The sequence below is a fragment of the Vulpes lagopus genome, chromosome 4, assembly GCF_018345385.1.
Source record: "Vulpes lagopus strain Blue_001 chromosome 4, ASM1834538v1, whole genome shotgun sequence".
NCBI classification, from domain to species: Eukaryota; Metazoa; Chordata; class Mammalia; order Carnivora; family Canidae; genus Vulpes; species Vulpes lagopus.
Genome location: NC_054827.1, coordinates 118,965,647 through 118,984,743, shown reverse-complemented (window position 1 = coordinate 118,984,743; position 19,097 = coordinate 118,965,647). Strand labels below are relative to the sequence as shown.

At 52.9% G+C, this 19,097-nt stretch overlaps 1 protein-coding gene across 1 annotated transcript in view; it reads right to left on the bottom strand.

Moving 5' to 3' along the window:
• LOC121488857 (epididymis-specific alpha-mannosidase-like) overlaps positions 1-18,672 on the bottom strand; it is a 28,304-nt gene extending 9,632 nt beyond the window's left edge. Inside the window, 12 exon segments of the mRNA XM_041751132.1 lie at positions 1,945-2,140; positions 4,736-4,784; positions 4,786-4,935; positions 9,469-9,584; positions 9,587-9,642; positions 10,994-11,082; positions 11,854-12,026; positions 15,038-15,143; positions 17,091-17,107; positions 17,110-17,236; positions 17,820-17,866; positions 18,654-18,672. Coding sequence (XP_041607066.1) covers positions 1,945-2,140; positions 4,736-4,784; positions 4,786-4,935; positions 9,469-9,584; positions 9,587-9,642; positions 10,994-11,082; positions 11,854-12,026; positions 15,038-15,143; positions 17,091-17,107; positions 17,110-17,236; positions 17,820-17,866; positions 18,654-18,672 — 1,145 coding nt within the window.
• Between the last annotated feature and the right edge of the window lie 425 nt (positions 18,673-19,097).

The following is a 19,097-nucleotide window of genomic DNA, read 5'->3' as shown; positions in this document are numbered from 1 at the left end:
GAAGCAAAGTGATCTCTGCAGAGCCTCAGTGACAGTCAGGAGGCCATTCGGTCACACCGGTGCACTTGCCTCAGATAAAGCCCCTGGGACTCGCCCCTCCCCTGAGCCAAAGCTGCCTTAGATCTTTCCACGGGCCAGTGGGGATCCCAAAACGGGAGGGGGACAGAGGCCTCACAACAGGCCCCTGAGAGTCAACGAGAAACAGTCATGCTGCCCCAGAGGAATCGTCCCACGGAATGGTGCCTGCTTATCAGGTGGCCAGCATTGGTGGTTGCGTCATTGGATAAGTGGATGAACAAGAAAGATAGAGGATGCTTGGATGGATGGACAGATGGATGGGTTAGTGAGTGATGGATGGGTTGTGGGTGGTTAGATGGATGAACAAAATTAGTGGATGGATGGTGATTGGATGGACGGATAGATCGAGGGTGAGGGATGGGTAGATGGGTAAGTAAGGAGATGGATGGATGAATGGTTTAGAGGTTGGTGGCTAGATACCCTGCGTCTTTTGATGGGATCATTAAGCCCATTCACGTTCAGAGTTACTATTGAAAGATATTAATTTAGTGTCATCATAATGCCTCTTCAGTCCCTGTTTTTCTGGATGATATCTTTGGACTTCCTCTTTCTTTTACAGAGTCCCCCTTAATATTTCTTGCAGAGCTGGTTTGGTGATCACATATTCTTTCAGTTTCTACTTATCTTGAAAGCTCTTTATCTCTCCTTCTATTCTGAACGAGAGCCTTGCTGAATAGAGTATTCTTGGCTGCATGTTCTTCTCATTTAGGACCCTGAATATATCCTGCCAGCCCTTTCTGGCCTGCCAGGTCTCTGTGAAGACATCTGCTGTTAATCTCATATTTCTCCCCATATAAGTTAGGGATCTCTTGTCTCTTGCTGCCTTAAGGATTTTCTCCTTATCTTTGGAATTTGCAAGTTTCACTATTAAATGTCGAGGTGTTGAACAGTTTTAATTGATTTTAGGGGGGGACCTCTCTATTTCCTGGATCTGAATGCCTGTTTCCCTCCCCAAATTAGGGAAGTTCTCAGCTATGATTTGTTCAAATATGCTTTCTGGTTCTCTGTCCGTCTCAGTGCCCTCTGGAACCCCAATTAAACGTAGATTTTTCCTTCTGAGGCTGTCATTTATTTCCCTTAACCTTTCCTCATGGTCTTTTAATTATTTTTCTCTTTTTCCTCAGAGGAGACTTCTGTCAGGGACCCGCCCCTGCTTCACATCCACTGTCCAGCCGCCTGGGAAGTGCTGCTGGGATGCTCTGGGCACCCTCCGTTCTCTGCACCAGAGTGGGACTGGGATTAGCTGAGGCTCTACCAGTGAAGCCTCTTGTCCAGCCCCATCTGAAGGACTCTAAGGTCTACCCATTTCACCCCAGTGACACATCTGTCAGTGACTCCCTCAGGTGAGCATGCCAATGTCACGTCCAGCGTGACCCTTTCTGGCTGGGTATGACAAGTCACAGGATTTCTCAGATCTCACTTTTCCTATCTGTACAGTGGGAACAAGTGGAGATGGAAGATCGGAACCACTTGCTATGGGGCAGCCACCGTGCCCAGCACCTTATGTACATTATCACATTTGGTAGCCTCGCCACCCTGGGGTGGGCATGAATTTCTGATTGTCCAGGGAGGGAATTATGCTCAGAGAGGGCAGTCCTGAGCCTGAAGCCACCGGCAGAGGAGGACTGAATCCACACAGGACACTAATGCTTCTCCCGTCTGCCCTTTACCTTCTGCCCTTTGGCTCTAAAGCCTACTGAACCCACCAGCTGAGCGTTGTCAGGATGTGATCCTAGCCTTGGTCCAGTGTCCACACACACCCACCACCTCAGTGTTCTTCTCTGGAAAGCTACCTCTAGCAACCAGGGGCTGGGGAAGTGCACTACACAGGAGGTTTCAACCTGACATCATGCTGAGAGGTGTGACATTACCTCAGAGACTGCCCAGCGGAGCCTCTGGAGCTGCTTCAGGGCCCAGGCCGGGTCCAGGTGCTGGTGGGGGGCAGGCCACATGTAGCGTGTGAACATGGACTCCCCGGCATACAACAGAGCACTGGCTCGCCTCGCCAGCGCCTTGAGCCCACTGCGGGAGGCGTAGAAGCCCGTCCAGGCCTGAAATGGATCTGGAGAGAAGAGCTGGCAGTTGGCATGAGTCTCCCTGGCATGGGGGCTTCCAGACCCCAAGCCCAGTAAAGCTGGGGAAACTGGAGCCTGGGGTCTGGCTCTGCCTGGGTCACCTCTAGAGGCAGCCAGAGACTCCTGTCCAGCCAGGTCAAGAATGGCCCGCGGATCCCTGTTGTGGGGGCTGGGGCAGGTGGGAGGATCAGGCTGGGCTGGGCCAGGCCTGGATGGGGGACCAGACAGTCCAGGGAGGACCTGGGAATTTGAAGAGCCTGGGCCTGGGAGACCTCTGAGGAGTGCAGGGGGAGGTGGGAGCCCAGCAGGCAGCACCAGCTGGCACGTGCCCTGAGTGCTGGCGGAGGCCTTTGCCTGTGACTCAGGGGAAGCCTGCAATCAGTGGGGTTCCACTGGCAGCCCAGGGAGGTGGGATGGGGGATTGCTGAGGGATCCCCTAGCTGCTGTGCTGACCTGCACCCAGACGATGACGCCTGTTCGGGGCTCTGGTGAGAGGAGGGGGTGCGGGGTGCCTCCCCAGGCCCTGGCTGGGTCTCACAAGCTGCTTGACTCTTCCCACTGTTCTCGTCCCCTGCCTCCTCCCAGGCTGGCCTGTGTCCCCATTCCCTGACCTTCCCCACACGGCCTGAGGACACCAGGAAGGGTAGCTCCACGGGCCCAGGGAAAGGCCACAGGCCACGGGGTCAGGTGGACGTGCTGTCCACAGCCCCTCCAGCAGGCTGAGTGTCCTGGCCAGGCAGGGGCTCTCCACAGCCTCAGCTCTAAGGCCCCTGTGACCCATCAAAGTAGCTCCTCCCATCTTCTCTGTAACCATACTCACATTGAAGGATATCCTCTTACCTCCAGCACTAGCCAGCTCTCCGTCCACAAGGTCTAAATTGTCCTGTTCTCAGAATAATTAAGCCCCACATTCTCACCACACAGACAACAAATCAACTTATGGGCAAACCAGGGCAGTGCCTGTCCAGATCCACCTGTATCAGGGCCCACCATGGCATCTCTTTGGAAGGGGAAGGAAATGGGAAGATAAGCAAATGGAAGCTGAGGAGTCCTTCTACAAGTGTCCCGCCCACACCCTAGGGTGTGGGCGGGACACCAAGGTTGAGGCAGTGGACACTGCTACTTCCTATGGCTGTCCCCACAAACCTTCGAGAACCCGCTTCATTGATGACAAAACTGGGCTCATAAAGGTAACATCACTTGCCTCAAACCACACAGTTTGTGAGGAAAGGGACTGTGATCCGAACCCAGGTATGGGTCTGAGCCACTGCCTGGCTGGCCCTCCTCAGGCACTCTGGCTGCTGGTCAGTGTTGCAGACCAGACTCCCCTCCAGACATTTTTCTGGTGAACATTCAGCATGCGAGGGCCCCTCCAAGCCTTGGTTTTCCACCTGTCTGATTGGTATGGCCACACATCTCAACCCTCCTGTCCTAAGCAACCTTTCCAACTAGCCCATGGCCTACTGGGGGTAGCTGGCTGGGAGTAGAGGCTACATCAGCTCCCTAAGCTGTCCTGGCCCCTTACCACTCTACCTCACTGCATCCCCACATCCCCTTGGCTTCTCCTTCTGTCAGGAGCAGAGCAGGACCACAGAAACCCTTCCAGGGCTCTCCCATTTTATGCAATAAAGATGTTAGAAGGTCAATGGTTTGGTCAACACTGTTCCCCAGTGATGTGCCAGGACAGGGGTGGGGTGAGGATGGTGTTCTCTGCTCCCTCAGCTCTGTGTCATGCTGTTCTTGATCTAATTCTAGATCTAGATTCTAATTCTAGCTTGGACTGTGGACAGGGAGCTGGGTGTGCAGGGAGCTTAGCATGGGGGATGGGTTGGGACAGGCCTGGGAGTAGTGCTGCTAGGCTGCCTTCACAGCACCCTGCAGGCCCTCAGTTAGCCTCCTCACAGGGATGGACCGATCATTTGCATGGCAGGACCTGTCCCAAAAGGACTAGGGATGACACAACTGTGAATGGCTATATCTCCTTGCCCTTCTTCTGTGGCAGACCCTAGGCTAAGGGCTTTTCTTGCCTCATTTCATTTTTACAACTCAATGGATTGAGCACCATGAACCTCTCCATTTTATTGACACAGTTTGGTTCCAGGACTTGCATGCAGCCAGGGAGTAGGCTCACTCCAAGACTGGTCCCTTTCACCCTTGGGCTGTACTGTCTAGAGCCAGCACAGTCCCTGCCTCAATAACATAGGCATGAAGCAGGTGGGGCTCCCCAACAATTTTGAAAATACTATGAAAGATAACCATAGGGACACCAAGAACCCACCTGATCTAGGCCTGATGTCAGGAAAGGAGAAGGTGACATTGCAAGATAAGTAGGATTTAGGTAGAAGGATAGGGGTAGTGGGAGTGGAGCACTCTCAGCTGGAAACTATTGTGTGCAGCCAATAGCAAGAGGTTCAACGTGATGGGCACAAGTGTGGAGGCAGCTAGGATGTCGGTCGGGGTGGGGGCAGGGATCATCTCAGCCCCAGGGACCCTCACCAGCTCCATCAGCAGGGCAGAGCAGACACGGAGGTGGGCACCCTCCTCGGCACCAGATCTGCATCTCAACCTGCCCAGGCTCCTACCTCAGGAATAGGGCAGGAAGTCCCCGTGGGTGTGGACGTGCCATGTGACAGTTGGGAGCCTGCACCGCCGCGAAGTAGTCGGCCAGCCTGGCGTACTCCACGGAGATGCCGAGCTTGGGCGAGTTACTGTTGATGAAGTCCAGCAGCGGGTCCATGTTGGAGAACTGCAGCGATGCATTGAAGAACTGCTTGTCACAGCCCTGCAGGCCGGGCCATAGCACGACCCCCGTGATTGCGGGGCTGAACCCAGTCCAGGTGGAACGGCCCCCCTCGGCCATCCAGGGCCCTCTGCTCTGCCTGGGTGAGGCCCCACCAGCTCCTGAGTACATCCTTGTGTCCATCTCCTTCCTTCCTTCCTTCCTTCCTTCCTTCCTTCCTTCCTTCCTTCCTTCCTTCCTTCCTTCCCTCTTTCATCACATTTTACATCTCAAGTACTTGTCTATCTTATAACTGGATGTTTGTACCTTTTGAACACCATCACCCAATTCCCCCACCTCCCCACCCACACACCTCTGGCAATTATAAATCTAATCCCTATTTTCATCAGTCTGGTTTTCTTAGATCCCACATATGTGTGAGAATACATAGGATGGGCATTTGTCTGTCTAACTTATTTCACCCCTGGGCTTTTCTTTTTTTTTTTTTTCTGGGCTTTTCTTAATACATACCTATATTACTAATTTTCGACATCATTAATTTTAATGATATGATAATTATGAATGACAGTGATGACAGCCACAGCTCACATTTACTGACTTTGAACTCACTTTCAAAAAGATAAAGTCAGGGCACCTGGGTGGTTCAGTGGTTGAGCATCTGCCTTTGGCTCAGGTTGTGATCCCGGGGTCCTGGGATTGAGTCCTGCATTGGGCTCTCCACAGGGAGCCTGCTTCTCTCTCTGCCTATTTCTCTGCCTCTGTCTGTGTCTCTTATGAATAAATAAGTAAAATCTTAAAAAAAAAAAGAGATAAAGTCAAACACCATGGATAAATTCCTAATAATCTATCTACCAAGACTGGAATCAAGAAAAAATAGAAATCTCAACAGACCAATTATTATGTGAATTTTACCCTTTATAGAAGAATTAATACCTATCCTTCTCACACTCTTCCAAAGTTACAGAAAAATAGGGAACATTTCCAAACTCATATTCCAGAAATAACATTATCCTGTTACTAAAACCACATAAAGGAAAATTAGAGGCTGATGTCCCTGATGGACACAGATGCAACAATCCTCAACAGTTATTAGCAAACTGAAGTCAACAACCTGTCAGAAAGATCATATGCCATGATAGAGTAGGACTTATTTCAGGGAATCAAGGATGGTTTGACATCCACAAATGGACCAACAGGATGCATCACATTAATAAAATGAAGGATAAAACTTTTATGACGCTCTTCCAGATGCAGAAAGAGCAACTGACAATATTCAACAGCCATTTATGATAAAAACTCTCAAAAAGTGAGCATAGAGGGAACATGCCTCAATATAAGAAAGGCTGCTTATGACAACCCCAAATCTGGCACCATACTCCATGGTGGGGAGCTGCAAGGTTTTCCTCTGAGATTAGGAACTAGACAAGGATACCCATGTTGTCCACATTTACTCAACATTGCATTGGAAGGCCTCGCCAGAGCAAGTAGGCAAGGAAAAGAAGCAAAGGGCATCCATATGGGAAAGGAAGAAATAAATGTCACTATTTGAAGATGGCATGGTATATAAAAAACCTGAAAGACTCCACCGAGACATGCTTAGAACTAATGAACAAATTCAGTCAAGTGGCAGGATAAAAAATCAACATGCAAAAATCAGTTCCATTTCTGTATGCTAATAATCAACTATCGGATAGAGAAATTAAGAAAACAATCCCATGTATAATTGCATCCCAAGAATAAAATACCTAGGGAGAAGTTTAACCAAGGAGATGAAAGACCTGTATGCTGAAAACTGTAAGACATTGATGAAAGAACCTGAAGAAGCCACAGATGATAGAAAGATATCTTGTGCTCATGGATGGGAAGCATTAATATTGTTAAAATGTCCCTACCACCCAAAGCAATCTACATATTCAGTTAAATCCCTGTTAAAATTTAAATGGCATATTTCACAGAAATAGAACAATCTTCAAATTTGCATGGAACCACAAAAGATCCTGAAGAGCCAAAGCAATTTTGAGAAAGAACAAAGCTGGAGGCATCACACTCTCTGATCACAAACTACGTTGTAAAATCATGGTAATCAGTACCAAATGGTATCTGCATAAAGTCATACATAGAGATCAACAAAACAGAATAAAAAGCCCAGAAATAAACCCACGCATATATGGTCAGATAATTTGAAATGGAGGAGCCAAGAGTATACACAGGGGAAAGGACAGTCTCTCCAATAAATGGTGTTGGGAAAGCTGGACAGCCACATGCAAAATTATGAAATGTATCATACACCACACACACTAACTCAAAATGGACTGAAGATTTTTTTAAAAAATTATTTATTTATTTATTCATGAGAAGCACAGAGAGAGAGGCAGAGACACAGGCAGAGGGAGAAGCAGGCTCCATGCAGGAAGCCTGACCCAGGACTTGATCCTAGGTCTCCAGGAGCACGCCCTGGGCTGAAGGCAGGGCTAAACTGCTGAGCCATCCAGGCTGCCCCGGATTGAAGGTTTGAATATAACACCTAAAACCATAAAACTATTAGAAGAAAACAGAAGGGGAAAATTCCTTGACATCTGTCTAGTGATAATTTTTTTTCAATTTTACACCAACAGTAAAACCAACAAAAGCAAAACTAAACATTAAAAAAAAGCTTCTGGGCAGCCCGAGTGGCTTAGCGGTTTAGCGCCAGCCAAGGGTGTGCTCCTGGAGACCTGGGATGGAGTCCCACGTCATGCTCTGTGTGTGTGTTTCTCTCATGAATAAATAAATAAAATCTTTAAAAAAATAAAAATAAAAATAAAAAAAGCTTCTGTGTTGCAAGGACACCACTGATAAGATGAAATGACAACCTAATGAATGAGAGAAAATATTTGAAATCATATTTGAAAATCAAATACCTGATAAAGAATTAATATACATAACATCTAAGAATGCATACAACTCAATACCCAAAAGCAAAAAACCATTTAAAAACAGAACACCTGAATAGACATTGTTCCAAAGAAAACCTACAAATGGACAACAGTTGCATGACAAGATGCTCCATCCACATCACTCACCATTCAGGGAAATGCAAAGTAAATCCATAATGAGATATCACCTGACAACCATCAGAATGGCTTCTGTCAGAACAACTAAAAAGAACAAGTGTTGGCAAAGGTGTGGGTGGGACTGTGCATTGCTGTAGCCACTACAGACAACAGTACAGAGGTCCCTCAAAAACTGAAAAATAGAACGACTTTATGACCCAGCAATCCGAGTCTTAGTATTTACCCAAGGGAACTGAGAACTCTAATTTGAAAAGATGTATGCACCCCCATGTTCATTTCCATGCTCCTCTATGTTCCCTTAAAAAAAGATTATTTATTTATTTATTTATTTATTTATTTATTTATTTATTTATTTATTCACGAGAGAGACACACACACACACAGAGGCAGAGACACAAGCAGAGGGAGAAGCAGGCTCCCTGTGGGGACCTGATGCAGGACTTGATCCCAGGACTCTGAGATCATGACCTGAGCCAAAGGCAAACCCTAAACCACTGAGCCACCCTGTCGCCTCTCTTCATGTTCTTTTACCCCATTATTCACAATAGCCAAGATTTGGACACAACCTGAGTGTCCATCTGTGGATGAGTGGATAAGGAAGATGTGGTGCATATATGCAAGGCAATCATGTTCAGCAAAGAAAGGAGGAAATCTCAGTTTTGGGACAAGGCGGATGGAACTTGACAGCAGTATGCTCTGTAATATAAGGCAGACAAGGACAGACAAATGCCATGTGATCTCACTTACAGGTGGAATTAGGGATGGGGAGTGGGTGAAATGGGTGAAGGAGTCAAAAGGTACAAACTTCCAGTTTGAAGATAAGTAAGTTCTGGGGATGTAACATACAGCATGGTGACTAGTTAATTATACTGTATTATGTATTTGAAAGTTGCTAAAAGAATAGATCTTAAAAGCACCCATTCCAAGAAAAATACTTTGTAACTGTGTATGTTGATGGATGTTAAGTAGACTTACAGTGGGGATCATTTTGCAACATAGACAAAAATGGAATCCTTATGTTGCATGCCTAAAACTAATACACTGTGATATGTGAACTTTATCTCAATAAAAAAGCGAGAGAGTTGTAGCATTAAAACAAGACACCCCCCCCGCCCCAAACAGTCACGGTAACTCTAAATTGTCCTTGTTGAAAGTTTGCCATGGAGAGTAAGATAGGAAATGAAGTTTTGTAGAACACATGTGAGGGATAGGGGTCTGGCTGGGAGGAGGTGAGGCCGGCAGTTGTTGACAGTAGTCAAAGCCTGAGCCTGGTGAAGTTGTTCACATGGGTCACCTGGGCGCCTCGAATTATGGCCCGCACAATAGCAGCACCCTGCCAGCTCCGATGGCTTTCCTGAAATTCCTGGCTCCCCAAATAGGCTGAGCCCAGCCCAGGCAGAGTGGCCCCTTCTCAACCCCCATCAATGGCCCTCCCACTTTTTTGGAAAGAATGTGGTTGGGTGAGACTGGACAGGAATCCAGGGCTGTGGTCAGGACACTGAGGCCTGGGATCCCGCCTAACCCAGGGCCAGAGGAGGTGCGGTGTCCGGAACCAGGTGGTCCACGCCTTCACATTTTTCACTAGGGCCATGATATAGTCTCTGATATTCTGAGTGACAGGCTCCATCATGTTCGGGATATCCTATTTGGGGGTGGCTCTGGGAAGACAGCAGTGCTGTCCCAGTTAAAGCCTTCCCTGTAGGGGAGAGAAGCGTTAGCGGAGCCCCGCCCTGAGAGGGGAGGCAGCTCGGGGTCCAGGAGGACAGGCAGGTGCGGCCAGGCCGCAGGGCAGCTCAGGGTGTACAGACCGGCGCTCAGGCCTCCTTCTTACACCTGTGTGATGGGCAGGTCAGTGGTGGCTGACAAGAGCTCTGCAGACAGATGGGACTCAAATTCACGTGTCACAGTTTGCCAGCTGTGGGGCCTGGAACACGGCCCCTTCCCTGGGCCCACACTGCCTCCCCCGCTCCATGGAGCCCACAGTCTGCATTCCCACTGCATTCCCACTGGCGATCTCGAAGAGTCCTTTGATCTCTGGACCTTGGGGCCACCACGGTGCCCTCAGATCCGAGTCCAAAGCCTGGAGCAGGGCTGGAGCAGGTGAGGCAGTGAGGCACAGTGCCCTGGGGGCACGAACTGTAAGGGGGAGCCCAGTCTCAGGAGGTGACATAGAGATAAGTCAGTGTCATATTTCAAAACTCAGAATTAATGCAAAACAAATGGTGATGAATAGAATACCAACATTCCCCCAAGCGCAAGGACAGTATTCGGATTTTCCCCTTTGTCTCAGGCTCTAATTCGGTCTCATGACACAGACCCTAAGATCAACTGTGGGGGTCCTCACTGCCTCACTCAGGGCAGTATGAGGTGACATAGGGGTACCCCATGCCAGCCTCCAGGAGTGGCCACTTGGATCCTCAGAGCCTCTGTCTCCTCATTCATAAATGTCCTGACGGTTGTCATGAAGAATCAATGAAGAACATCAGTGGAAAACCCTGGAGACCTTGCCTGACACAGAGTGGACCTGACAAAAGCAAATGCCAGGTCCTGCAGTCATTCACCTTGCCTGCTATCTCCCCTGTTCAAGGACAGGGAGCCGGCTTACCCATAGCCTCCCAGGTAAAGGGCCAGAGTGGGTTGGACCCAGGAGCCCACAGCCTGGCTGCACTCATGATGTAGAGGCCTCGGAACAGGCTGTCCAAACCAACCTGACCCTGGGACCCTGGCTGAGTGACCCTGCCTCAATTTCTCTTTGTGTAAGCTAGATCAACTCCCAAGAGGGTGGATGGGAGGGTGAGTCGTTTCTCAGGTAATACAGGGAGACTACATAGAACAGGGGGCACCTGGGTGGCTCAGCGGTTGAGCATCTGCCTTTGGCTCAGGGCATGATCCTGCGGTCCCGGGATCAAGGCCCACATCTGGCTTCCTGCATGGAGCCTGCCTCTGTCTCTGTCTCTGCCTCTCTCTCTTTCTGTCTTTCATGAATAAATACATAAAATCTTTTTTTTTTTTTTTTTAAGAACAGGGCTCCCCAGGAAGGTACTTACGAGCAGTAGTTGTACTGGTCCAAGACATGCATGAAGATTTCCTGCTGAGCTGACAGGGATGGGGACCCTCGCCACCCAAACTGCAGCCTCTGCAAACCCGGAGGGAACAGAGTGACGGTCCAGGGGCAATACGGTGGCCCTGGTTCTGCCTCCCCCAGCTCCACTTGGGTCTCCCTCAGTGGTTCCAGGGGCCATCCCCTCTACTGCCTCCTCTAGATTCCCTCTGACCCCCCAAAGACACCCATGTTTGTGGAAATTGCCCTCTAGTCGGAGCCAGCCTGCTTGCTCACTGGCCCCCACCCCTACCCCCCGCCCCAGGGAAGGACCCTCTCTACCAAGGCCTGCCAGCAAAGCTCATTCTGGCTCTGCTTGACGACCTCCTGGCACAGGAGCCGCTCACCTCTCACTAATCCTCTGGTCTGTTTCTTCATTGCTCTCATGACTGGGACCCGCTCAGGGTTACAAAGCAGGAGGAAATCCTGGTTCTATTAGGCACTGGCTCTGGGATGATGCACATGTTCCCTGAGTCCCCCGGGACTCGGTTTCTGCATGGGAGGAATGGGGAGGGCCCCACGCAGCTCAGAGTCAGCAGCGGCAGAAATGAGCTGACATGGGAAGTGAACTCTGCGCACAGCGTGGCATGAGGTGGGGCTCAGGACCATGTTCTCCTCTTGCCCAGCTAGAGCCCACCTGCACCCTTGTCTACCACTGTGGGCCGCAGCTAGCATTTGTCCCAGAGCGTTGTTACCCGAGTTATCCCGGACACGATACTCGCTACAGCAGGGGCTTGGTAACGTGCCCTGCACACAGAAGGAAGGACCAGGGGCGAGAGGCAGCAGCGGATGTGGCTCACGGCTCACCTGTGAATTCTGCATGGTGTCCTTCAGGGCATAGTCGATGCGGGAGATGATGTGGGCATGGAAGCCCGCCAGGGCAAAGAGGGTGGGGGTCGTGGCAGATGCACCAAAGGAGTCGATTTGCCAGGAGAACCTCGGCCAGATCCCAAAGGTTTCGTACAGGAAGCCGTGTCCTTCTGCAAAGAGAGCCCTGCCTTGCTGGTGACAGGAGGGTGGTCCCTCCCCACCTGCTCACTCAGGGCCCCTGCCTTTCCAGGGGGCTGGAGTGCCATCCTGGGGTGTGCTGCAAGAGGGCCTAACACAGAGAGTGCCACAGCAGGATCACCCGATGTTCCATGTACTCATTCACGACTGTAGAGCCACCCCATGAGTCTGATGTCAGGTTGAGTGCTGCAGGGGAAAGAAATTCCAGACTAATGCCAGACATTTATTTTTGTTCCCCAGGTCTCCCACCTATGGGGCTATGTCAGCAAACCCAGGGCCTGGGCTCCAGTCTGCATTGGAAGGAGAGAAACCAGGTCTCCTGGAGTAAGAGAATGTCACACTGCCTCTCATTACTCACTCCCAGGCTTGGGGACGCTGGCGCTGGCCCACAGGACCCCAGGTTGTGGGAAAGAGTCATGATCAAACCAGAGGCCAGGCCAAGTCAGGAGGGGTGCCTGCTGGCAGGTGTGGGTGGCTAGGAAGTCCTGGTTGATTCATGCAGGAGGGTATGAGGACTAGCCAGGGGGCATAGACCTGGTGTGGAGCTACTGGTGGCCTGGGTCAGCAGGGGAAGGAGGCAGAGGGTGGGTGTGTAGGAAGCAGAGGAGACCAGGAAGGAGCAGCAGTGGGAGGGAAGACCTGGGGATTGTGGGGCCTGGGATTATGAGGGAATGGTCAATAGCATCACTGCATTGAGGGCAGGCAGCTTGAGGAACAGCCCTCTCCACAGACAGGGAGCCAGAGCAGGCCACGCCTGACGATGCCTGTTCAGTGGCCCCTTCCCGTCCACTCACAGAATCCTTATTTTGTTCAGGGGGTGCCATGTGCACCCCAAGGGATGGATTGTCATGGACTCAGCTGCTCAATACAAGCTTATTCCCTTCTGCCAGATACTTGCATTCTCAGCCTGTCTGGAATCTCGAGGTGGGCATGGACCACGGGTGGAGCCCAAAAGATGGGTGTGTTAAGCCTGGTCTGCTTTTGGGAAAGATTTCCCACCTGCATTAAAAAGAGGGAGTCAGGGGATCCCTGGGTGGCGCAGCGGTTTGGCGCCTGCCTTTGGCCCGGGGCGCGATCCTGGAGACCCGGGATCGAATCCCATGTCGGGCTCCTGGTGCATGGAGCCTGCTTCTCCCTCTGCCTGTGTCTCTACCCCTCTCTCTCTGTGTGACTATCATAAATAAATAAAAAAATTAAAAAAAAAAAAGAGGGAGTCAGGACGAAGACCCTTCCTCTCTTTTCTTGCCTTGAGTGTGGATACATGGTGATGTGATGCCTGGAGCTGGGCCACCCTTTGGGGCCTGGAGGGGAGGCGCAGGAGACCCAGGGAAACATGAAGCAGCTGCCCAGACTCCAAACCGATCCCAGCTAGTGTAGTAAATGGGACGTGCTTAGGTCAAGACGTGTCAAGTCGCTGCTGCTCGGGGTCCCGGGCCCTCCAGCACAAGCATCCTGACTCCAATGAGAGGAGACCAGTGAACAGAAGTGCTAACTGTTCGTGGCACGGTGTTCCGTTACTGGGAGGAGCGGGCGCAGCCGCCCCTGAGCCTCGGCAGGTGTAGAGCCGCTCGGCTCGGCCCCGCCGCCCACGGCCCCGCCGCCCACGGCCCCGCCGCCACCGCACGTGCCCCCCCGCCGACCCCCGCGCTGTGAACCCAGTAAAGGACTGAATTCCTCCGCACCCCTAGAGGGCGCCTTGGTCACATGATCACATCCTGGCCAATGAGAGAGGAGCAGGAGCTTTGGACTACATCCCCCAGCGTGCACTGCGGCAGAGGTACCCGCAGGGGTAGGGGCTCCGAGGAGGGGGTGCTGGGGCGGGAAAACCCGGGTTTTTTCAGACGTGTCTTTCGCTCCGCTCCCTCTGCTGCTGCAGGTGGCATCGCAGCCCGGAGGCCCTGGCCGGGCTCTCTCGCACCAGTGACTGCCTGGGGGTGGAGCTCTCCCTGGGCGCCTGCGCCTGGTCCCGCCCCGGGCGAGGATCCCAGCTGCGGAGCTGAGTGAGCTGGCCGCTCAGCGGTGGGGGTGAGGGCTGCCATCCTCGGGGCTGTGGCCACACTCAGCATTTCCTGGTCGCCCAGGTGCTGCGGGCAGGTGCCACTCCCCGCGGACAGATGTCAGGTCCAGAGTAAGGTGGTGTGGGAGGCAGCCAGAGGCAGGAGGTCGGGAGGGCGGGTGGGTGACGCTCAGGCCCTGCGGGCACGAGAGGGGGCTGGTCGTGGCCAAGAGGTGCCTCAAAGCAAGGGGCAGGGGCAATGATTGTAGCCGTCAAAGTCCCAGAGGGGGGATGGTCATGGCAGGGGCGGTGGCGTGGTTTCGTGGAGTGTGGATGGGGCTGTGCGGTCACAGAGCTGGTGGTGAAGTGATGATCCTGATATCGTCAGGGGAACACGTGGGATCAGGGGGTTGTCGCTGTCGGTGTGAACGGTGCTGGCGGGTGATGCAGGTAGTGGCAGTGGAGCTGGTGATGTGATGGAGGTACTCAGGGTGTGGTGGCAGTGCTTGTAGAGAAGGCTTGAAGGTGGCCGTGCTGGAGCTGTGGCCCTGTATGTACAGGTGGGGAAGGCAGCAATGGCATCTAACCTCACTACTCATTTTCTGGGAACCACAGGCTCCACTCCCAGTGCTCTAATGAATTGTCCGAATTTGATCCTCACAACTACCCTGGGACGTAGGCAGTGCCATCACACTCATTTAAGTCATGAGGAAACAGAGGCCCAGGGAGGTGACGTCCCTTGCCTGGGTCACAGGATTGGGAATGGGCAGAGGCAGGACAGCGCCAGGCCATGTGGTCTCCAGTCCATGACCACACCCCTGCACTCAGCAGCACTGGCAGGAGGACGCCACTCGCCAATGCCTGTTTCTACTGGCCTCAGGGTCCTGCTCAGAGGGGAAGTCGGGGCTCAGACCTGGGCTCAGACACCCAGTCCCAGACTGATTGGAGGCCCCAGGAGATCCGGGGGATGGGGAAGAGGGACCTCACCTGTGAGCTGTAGGATCTGGTCATCAAAGTGGGCCACGGTCTCATCATGCATGACCTGGCCCCCGATGACAAACTCCAGGCGTCTTGTGGCCAGGAGATGGCGGACCTTGGTGACAAGCAGAGAGAACGAAGCCAGGATAGAACCCCACAGTAGGGCTGGGTCTGTGGGGACATGCCTCCAGCGTCTCATGGTGTCCTCCATCAAAGTCCTCCCGTACCTTCATTCTGCAAGAGCCGCAGGTCAGCACTGCCTCCCACCCCCCGCGCCGGCACCTGGCCCTTGGCTGTACTTGATCTCTGTTGTGTCCACCTCTGTCTCTACTTCTGTCTCTACATCCATGTCTACCTTTTCTCTACCTCTGTTTCTACCTCCTTGTCTATCTTTTCCTGTGTCTCCATGTCTGTATCTACATCTGTTACCTTTTTGCTGTGGAAATAATTTGAAATTTCTGAAAGACTTGCAAGAAGTATGCAAGCGGCTCCCGGGTAATCTGAGCCCTTCCGCAGATTGGTTCACTGTGAACCTTCTTCACCTGTTTGCCGTAGCGCTCCCCCATCTCCTTGTACCCTGGGAGGGTTTTCTCTAAACCATTTGAAATTACCAGTTAGACATAGCAGCCTTCTCCTTCACTGTGCTTGTCAGGAGAGGGTGCTTATAACCATAGTGTAACATAGTGTAAGGCTGCACATGGGACATTTGACACGGATGCAACAGTGCAGCTAATCCAGTGTGAGAAGCAAAGCCTGCGCCCATGATTGCGAGGCTCCTCCTCGGGATTCCACAGGCTGCAGGGTGAAGAGCCCCCAGTTTGATTGGGGGGACTGACTCTCTGCTTTGCCTTCTCAGCTTTACTACCCTGGGCACGTCTCTAGCCTCCCTGACGTTCACGATCGGTGACTGCTCTGAAGGAAGGTGAATGGCAGGGAGGGGACCAGGTCCACAGCGTCCTCCCAGGTGTTCCCGTCCTGCATCATCTGGCCTGTCCACTCCGAGGAGGGGGAGGTCACTCCCATTTGCGCAGGCGGGCCCCCCAGCTCACAGTGTGCACCCCTGCCTGAGGCAGAGCCGGGTCCCAGGCTGCCTCCGTGTGGGGTGAGGCCTCTGTGACCCTGCAGCCTGTGATGCCTCCTGCAGCCTGTGATGCCTCCTGCAGCCCACTAACTCAGGGACTGTGGCACCTGGGAGGGCAGCCAGCTGCGTGCCCGTGGGGCCAGGGGTCGGTGGGGTCGGTGACGCAGGAGGTGGGGTTAGGGCCCCTCCGGAGTGCTGAGGTCAGAAGTGACCCCATTCAGCACCAGCTGAGTGCCCGGTTGGCTTGCCAGGCTGACACTTTACACCAATCACCACGAGGCTGATTAAAACCCAACCTGTCTATTGTGGACATTGCTGCTATAAACATCGGGGTGCAGGTGTCCACAATAGCCAGACTGTGGAAGGAGCCTCGGTGTCCATCGAAAGATGAACGGGTAAAGAAGATGTGGTCTATGTGTAAGTGGAATATTCCTCAGCCATTAGAAACGACAAATACCCCCCATTTGCTTCGACGTGGATGGAACTGGAGGGTATTATGCTGAGTAAAATAAGTCAATTGGAGAAGGACAAACATTATATGGTCTCATTCATTTGGGGAATATAAAAAATAGTGACAGGGAATAAAGGGGAAAGGAGAAGAAATGTGTGGGAAATATCAGAGAGGGAGACAGAACATGAAAGACTCCTAACTCTGGGAAACGAACTAGGGGTGGGGGAAGGGGAGGTGGGCGGGGGGTGGGGTGACTGGGTGATGGGCACTGAGGGTGGCACTTGACGGGATGAGCACTGGGTGTTATTCTATATGTTGGCAAATTGAACACCAATAAAAAAATACATTTATAACAAACAAAACAAAAGAAAACAAACAAAAAAACCCCCAACCTGTCCTGGGGGCGGGGTCTGAGCACAAACCTGAGGTAACAAGCCTGGGAACCGCCCAGTATGTCTGGGCCTGAGCTTCAAGTCACACAGCCCCTGGCACCCCACCCTCCCCCAGGAGGCCCCTGCAGGTGGGAGTACCTGGCGTTTCTGCTGTAGGAGGCGATGCCTTCCCACCACAGCCGGAAGTACTCCTGCTCCACGGCGATGAACCTGCGCTGCTTCTGGAGCATCAGCTGCTCCACCACCGTGGTATAGACGTTGGCAGCATAGGCCCACAGGCTCTCCTGGGGAGGGGGCCGCCGTCACACCAGCCCTTGGGGAGGCTCCCAGACTCTTGGCCCCAAGGCTCCAGGAGCAAACTCCAGAGTGACATCGTGTCCCTGGGCCCCACCACCCCCTGGAGGCATGCGCCCAGGGCTCTTCCTCTGCTTCTCCCTCTGCTGCTCACATGGAGGACCCTGGGTGCCCTGTAGGTGCTGGACACCCAGTGCCGGCTGGGCCTGAGAGGGCCCCATGACCCTCCCACCTCTGCTGAGATCCTGCTGTTCTTGGGACAGAGATGACGTTCCAGACCATGACACATGATGTGGGCGGGAGAATGTGCCAGCCTGAACCAGGGATCAGGGACAGCTTCCCGAGGGGGCACGGTGCAGGCCCTCAGGGTGTTGAGGGAGGCAGCTCAGTGCAGCCATGGGGTGACAGGGGAGGGGGTCTAGGGTGCCCTCGGGGCCTGCCTGGGCTGAGATGAGGGGAGCTGGTGTTGAGACCAGAAGCTGAAAAGAGCTGCCCCTGGCTCCCTGGCTGGTCCTGGGCACCTGCCTGCCCACCCCCCCTCCCTGGCTGGGGGCTCCCAGGATGCAGCCACACCTGTTTCTCATAGCTGTCTCCAGGCTGGCACACGGCGGTGCCCAGACCTGCTCCTTGAAAGGAGTGAATGAGCCTGGGCTGAGGGGCTTCAGGAGTGGGTGGGGGGGCGTGTCATTCCTGGTCATTCCTCAGGCAAGTCACCAACCCTCTCTGGGCCTCAGTTTCCTTCTCTGTAACTGAGGGGTGCAAGCTCGTTCCCCCCTTAAGCCATCTCCACAGGCAGACAAGTGTCCCCCAGAGGCTGCCCAGTGAGTCCAGGACCAGACTCCCCCACTGCCCAGAGTCACATCCTCCTGCTGCCTCTCTCTCCTGATGAGTCCAGCTGCCCACTTAGCAATGACCTCAGAAAGTTACCGAATCTCTAATCCCAGAGACTGTTTGTTCTCTACTGGGTTTCCTGCCTCTTCCCACAAAGGAGCTGGAGGCAGCCTGGGTGTCAATATCAAGTCACCAGCCCAGTATCCTGGACAAATCTGAGGCCTCAGCCCCCACCCCCTGGACTCCATTCCTTCTGGCAGCTGCTGTTGGGCCCCACTGCTCCCCATCCTCATGACCCGTTCGTTCCCTCTGCCGTGTTCTGGCTGCTGTGGTTCATCCAGCTGCAGTGAGCCAGCTTCCTCCCTCCACCAGAGCTGCCTGGCCACATTCTCCAAGCACCTCCAGCCTTTCCCACCCCAGGCCTTTGTCCATGCTGTTCCCTGCCTGGGAAGCACCTCTTTCCCTCTCTGTCTTGCTGAAAGGCTCTCAGAGACCCCTTCATGGCCTCCCACCCTTGCGTCATAGCATTCACTCTGTTAGACCCTATTATGTGTGTGTGGTTCACATCGTCCTCACCCACAGCTCGGCCCGCCATGAGGCTTTGTAGGGCCGCCGCAGGATTCAAACCTGAATGAGGCACTTTCTCCCGGCACTTTCTCCCCGAAGTGCACGTGAAGGTGATTGTATGACACGGCCGTGACCCCTGTTCCCTGGAGGATCTAGGTGGTCTCCAGTGTGCAAAGTATGAAGTTCAGTCCAGTACACCTCCCAACCCCACCTGTCACCTCATAGAATCAATTCACTCCACCTTGATCAGGGCATGGGCACAACCCCTGCTGCCTAACAGCCTCAGGGTTCTGACCTGTGAAATGGAGATGTTTTGGTCTATTGGAGGTTTTGTTAAGTCATCTGGAAAGTAAAGTGACCGTCTGTGTCTGAGTCAACACGTGTACTCAGTAACAAACAGTAGGTCTCCCCTCTCTGGGCTCTGGGGCTGGCTGCTCCTTGGACATATTTTTA